This window comes from Solanum stenotomum, chromosome 1 (assembly GCF_019186545.1).
Source record: "Solanum stenotomum isolate F172 chromosome 1, ASM1918654v1, whole genome shotgun sequence".
Lineage (NCBI taxonomy): Eukaryota > Viridiplantae > Streptophyta > Magnoliopsida > Solanales > Solanaceae > Solanum > Solanum stenotomum.
Window position 1 is genome coordinate 22039857 of NC_064282.1, and position 5990 is coordinate 22045846.

A 5990-nucleotide genomic window follows, 5' to 3' on the forward strand; every position below is an offset into this window, starting at 1 on the left:
AATACACACTTGGAGCCTCTCCATCAAGTCCAAATCTTGGAATTAGAATAATCACTACACCTTATTCTTCAAGAGGGGATTATAAGTTGGTTGAAAATAAATGATGTATTAGCAATTAGTACCTTACTATTATCAAAATGGTTGTCACTTTCCATCATTAGTTGAATAAAGTACAAATAAAGGGATAAGCAAAGTCAACTGGTCTCTATTATTATCACAAGATTTGGAAATGATTTTGTCATGTTTCCTTTGGCGTCAATCTTTTGTATTTTGTCGTTAGCTTTTGTTCTTTATATTATCAAGTTTTCAGAAGTCAGCAACACAACAATAAACAAAAACAGAAAATATAAAGGGAGAAGGTGTAGTGAACTTTCCAAGTTGACCATTACAGATAAATTCTGAATTGTTTAATGTTGAACATGTGGTTTTTATGTAAACATTTCAATTTTTATACAAAAAAATCCATTCTGCAAATTTCTTGGATCCTGGTAAAATGATTCTCCAAACTTGCAAAAGCATACAACAATGTAATTAGGGTCTGGAGAGGTTAGTTTGTTCGTAGATATTATCCCTGCCTTGTTTGTCCCTACCTTGCAAGGTAGAGAGATTGTTTCAGATAGATCTTCGGCTCAATTAAATAACAGGAGTGAGAAAAAAAAGACAAAATACTTGTACAAGATAGGATACAACATTTTGAAAAAGGATAACTAACCACAAACAAAATAATACAATAATCCAAGAACAAGGAACAATAAACACTAACAAAAATCTAAGAAATAAGAAACTACAAGAGTAATACTATGACTACTGGTATGGAAGGATAAGTGAGACGACACACAACTACCTACTAACATTCTAGCTAGGGATGTCAAATGGGCGGGTTAGGTTGAAATTGGAGATAAATTGAGTTGAAATAGAAATTGAATTGAGTCCTCACCCGTCCAAGTTTACTTTGGACTCAAATGGGCAAATTGGATTGGGTCATGACCCGCCCAATTTGACTCGCTTAATCTCAATAATTTTAATAAATTGTTATTTAACTTTAATAACCACAATTTGAATTTGAACTCAAGAAAATAAAATAAAAAAGTTACAAATTGATAGACAAATCCTATAAGATATAAAATAGATAGTATTTCATATCTTCAATATAGGAACATACATTACATCAATGCAAATAAAGAGACTTAAAACGAGTTGAAATTGAGGATTAAATTGAGCTCAATTGAAGATTCCTTTAAAATGGGTTAAGACTTCAGTGAGTTGAAATCGAACTTAATTCAAATTATCTTAAGTCCAACCCATAAAATTCTGGGCGGGTTACCTACATTTGGGCTCATTTTAACACCTCTAATTCTACCCCAATTTGTGTCCTCCATAATCTCTTATATAAGGTCATGCCCTCGATAACTTGAAGTTGTGCCATATTTTGTCTAATCACCTCTCTCATGTTACTTCTTCTACCTACCTCTACTTCCCCTGAAACCATTTATAGTCAACCTCTCACACCTCCACACTAATACATCTTCTCTTATTCACATGCCTGAGCCATCACATCCTCATATCATATATTTTGTCCTCCAATATCGTCACTTACACCTTGTGTTAAAATCATCAAACTTGTAATAGAATATGAACCAAAAGTATTTACATACTACAATTCCAAGTTCGTTACAAACATTAGTACTTTATTAGTTGTATCTAATCGAATAACGATTTATTGCTATTGTGTCTATGTAGTGATTGGATAGAAATTAGTGTTGCCCCCTCCTATTCGATGTCATATGACCGCCTCACAAGTACCCATGACCCAACCTTCCTTTTGCTCTTCCTTGATTTTGCCTCCACGAATGCTCCACTTAGGAGCTAGGAGTATTCAGCCTTGCATGGTCCTTGTTGATTCACATGAAATTTCATGTACCACATGCTCCTATCAATCATTAGGATTATTAATTATTAATTAAATAAAGATTGTGAGTATTGAAAAGAAGCTCTGAATAGGGGGAAACACTTCAGTATCATATATTACTAGAAGTGGGACGCTCCAAAGTAAAAAGTTGAATTACCATTTTGCCCCTATACTAAATTAAAATTTGATTACTCATTTTAATTAAATACAAATATTTTAATCACATAATGATAGAATTTGAAGTTCATAAGCCCTTTAATAATTAAATTGTTATTTTCTTGATAAATGAGTACATTGATATTGCTTTTAATCATAATCATAAATCTCATAACAGAAGAATTTGAAAAGTTATGATTGATAAAACAATGTAATCAACATTTTTCCTTCTAAATAGACTCTACTGTTTAATATTGAAGTAAAGAATTTGAAGAGGTGTCATCATATATCATTATATCATCACATCATATCATCATCATATATTACGAAAAGTGGGAAGTTCCAACCTTTAAAGTTGGATTACCATTTTACCCCTTCATTATATTAAAATGTTATAAATTATTTACTTAATTAAATGGTAAAAATAAAATTATAATTCACCCAAAGCTTAATTACATGTTTCAGGTTCAAAAACAAAATTCTACGTGTTTAGATAAACAAAATGTCAAAGCATTTCTAAATCTTGGCTACGTTAATTTAGAAACAGTTAATATTTAAAGGAGGCTACTTTTTTAAATGTTGTCATACTAAATGTTAATAATAGCTAAAATAAGGGAAAATTGTTTGAAAAATATTCCAACTTTGACCGAAATTGTTGTTACAATACCAAACTTTATGGAGGACCTTTTACCCCCCTGCACTATTTAATAGTGTATTTTAAAGGTATATATGTGCTCATGTGGACACGTTACTATTTATAATTATGCAATATTTATGATGTCCACGTGGACACATATATACCTTTAAAATACACTATTAAATAGTGCAGGGGGTAAAAGGTCTTTTCCAAAGTTCGGTATCATAACAACAATTTCGGCCAAAGTTCGGATATATTTCAGACATTTTCCCCTAAAATAGTGATCAGAAATAATAATTTCTCATTTTACAAGCTTTCCAAAATTAGTTTATACATTTCCGGAATGATTATAAATAATTAAAAACAAGTTAATAGGTATATAATTTAATAAAATAATTACTATAAAAACTTGCAATAGCTTATGACTTTATATGATTTTCTATAACACTAATATTATAAGTTCAAAAATAATTTAAAGAGATAAAAATAATTTTAGAAAAAGTCTTTTTCACTACCCCATTAACTACACATACATACAATGTATGTTATTTATTTATGCCATTTATTAAATTAATAAATTTATATTATCTTGAGCTCGTAGTTATAAAATTTTTGCAGAAATTGAAGAGTTGTCTTTTCATTATTTAATACAGATTATTATATTTATTAGTTCACACTTTTGCATTACTTCTCTTTTACTCAACATACTTTCTTATTCATGGTTAGGTAAATATATTCTACTGATTTTTTTCTTCTCTTCCTCTTCTTACAATTTTACATTTTTCATCCAATTTATTGATACTATTTTTCCTAATTTTGTGTTTCCTTTTTTTAATAGAAGTTGTTGTGTGCAATCCATATTATAATGAAAAAAGAAAAATTGACTTTATAGTGTTTTCAAAAATATAGATATAATTGTTGTTATGCATTTCAAGTTTTCTTTATATATACACGGCTGAATGTTGGTGTATGAATTGCAGGGATTATTGCGAGATATGATTGATTAAACTCATTAGAAATACATATTCTTATTATGCTTATACTTTGAAATTTGAGGATATCTATTTTGATTTTTTATCTTATACATGTTTTTCAATTTATATTTATAATCAAATATTATTTTTTATTTGGGATATACGTGCAACGCACGTGTCCAGGACTAGTATATTAATAAGTTGGAACCCATTTTTCATTATTAAGAATATTATAATTTTTTATAAAGGGTGGTTTAACTCTAGGTGCAGGATACCAAACCGAGAAATTTGGACAATTATTTTCCTATGTGCCAATTGCTAGTGCATTCATAGCCTTGGTACAAAGCTATACTTAGTAATACGGGAGAATGTGGTCCAATTATCTTCTCCAACATGGTGATCATAGTGTGAGATAGAGTGGTGAATTGAGTTTCAAATAAAAATATAGCGAGCAGGAAGGACAAACGTTATGACATTGGAGTCTACTTTACCTCAATTAGTTGTGGGTGGGCGAGAGCTTAGTAGTTGCTTAGATTTGCATTTATTGTGGAAAAATCATTTTTCTATGATTAATATCTTCGTTTCTTTCTAACACATAATTTCCGATCAATTTATTCAACATTTCCTTTTTAGAGGACAATTTAACACGTTTGACTTATGTATTAAATATATGAATACCCTACCCCTTTTATCTAAAAATCCCGGTTCTCGCTATTGGTAAAATATGTTTGATTCTTTCCTTTCCTCTTGATACTTTCTGATCGAGATGTATAGATCTTGTTCATGAATTAACAAAAAATGTGTAAAAGTTCAATTTGCTTTTGTCATTCTATGAGTTTCTTCCAGGAATAAGACCACTTGGATTAGAATAACATCTAGAGAAATGTTCTAACATAGAGTAAGATATTCATTGACATCACTTAAAAGATGGACGCCTATTTTCAATATCACTGAGCTTCATTAGTGGAAGTTAGTTGGACACCGTGATTGAAGAGAGTGTAGGTGGGTTAGGTGCACCTCTCGCCAGTGGAAAGTAATGAGGCAAGTTTCCCCATTTTCCCCCTTATATGTACGTGTGTGAGCCACCACCTTTCTGAAAAGCGAAATAGTGGGAGAACCCATCTTGACTATATGATGAATATGTTTTAAGCTAACTGCACGTCGAGCTCTTGAGCGGAGCTTGTGCTCACTTGTTTCTCGCTTGTTCAAAAGAGCTTCAAATTAGATTCAACACTACAAAAAACCACAATTTACTTACTTGCTCGAAGATGAAGGGAAAAAAAGAGATACCGCGACTAGAGTAATTGAAGGAGACATGAAATGAACTCGGAAGGGACGCCACACGAACAAGAGTGGAGTGAAAGCGAGAGAGAAAAAGGTGTGAGAAATAGTCACAATCATTCATTTATGAAAAATACCATGATATTTAAGATATAGAACAAGACACAGCATCAATCACATCAAAAGCCATAGTAAAGAGTGGTTGGATTTATCAATTTCTTTAAAATTACTAATCCTCAAGCAGAGCCATGTAATTTCCAGATATCAATGTTCAATCAAGAATCAGCCATTTGGATAAACCTATAAATTCCCACCACCACAAAAAATCTCAAGATTTCTCTTCCCACAAAAACCCCATCAAAAGAAAAAAGCAAAAAAGAGAAGATCTTCCCAGAAATCTTGTATTACCAGAATCACCATGACTGCTTCTACTTCAGCTTTCTTCTCATCATCAGTTCTCAACATACCCAATTCCAAGAACCAATCCCTCATCATCCCATCTCACAAGAACATCTTAAACCCTAACCCTTTTACCCAAATCAAGATTCATAAATCAAGAAACCCACAAAAGCCAAATGGGTATTTCATTTCTAAGTCTGTTACTGTCGATAACCCCTCCACTGTTTCTTCTACATCTTCGTTGAGTGTAGATGAGGGAGTTGATGAAAAAGATGCTGCGGCAATGGGGAAAGTTGGGTCTAAGGTTAGGGTTACGGTTCCGTTGAAAGTGTATCATGTTCCGAAGGTTCCGGAGTTGGATTTGGATGGGAGAATTGGGACGGTGAAACAGTATGTGGCTGTTCATAAAGGGAAACAAATATCAGCTAATTTGCCTTACAAGGTGGAGTTCGTGGTAGACGATTTGGAAGGACGAAGTACTCCGGTTAAGTTCTCTGCCCACCTTAAGGAAGATGAGTTTGAGTTTCTTGATTGATCCATTTCAGTTTTGATCACAATTTAATTGCTTTTTAATGAACTCTGTGTACTTCTGAATATATGAAAATAATCATGTGTACAAGTATTGTTTTGTGTA

The 5990-nt window shown here is 32.0% G+C and overlaps 1 protein-coding gene across 1 annotated transcript; it reads left to right on the top strand.

The window, feature by feature from the left end:
- Positions 1–5159: 5159 nt before the first annotated feature.
- Positions 5160–5990, top strand: LOC125853524 (ferredoxin-thioredoxin reductase, variable chain-like). Its single transcript, XM_049533238.1, has one exon. The coding sequence runs from the start codon at positions 5376–5378 to the stop codon at positions 5889–5891; it is 516 nt and encodes a 171-aa protein (XP_049389195.1). The 5' UTR covers positions 5160–5375; the 3' UTR covers positions 5892–5990.

Excerpts from the sequence above, each read along its gene's own strand:
- LOC125853524 (XM_049533238.1), top strand. The coding sequence starts at position 5,376 with ATGACTGCTTCTACTTCAGCTTTCTTCTCATCATCAGTTCTCAACATA.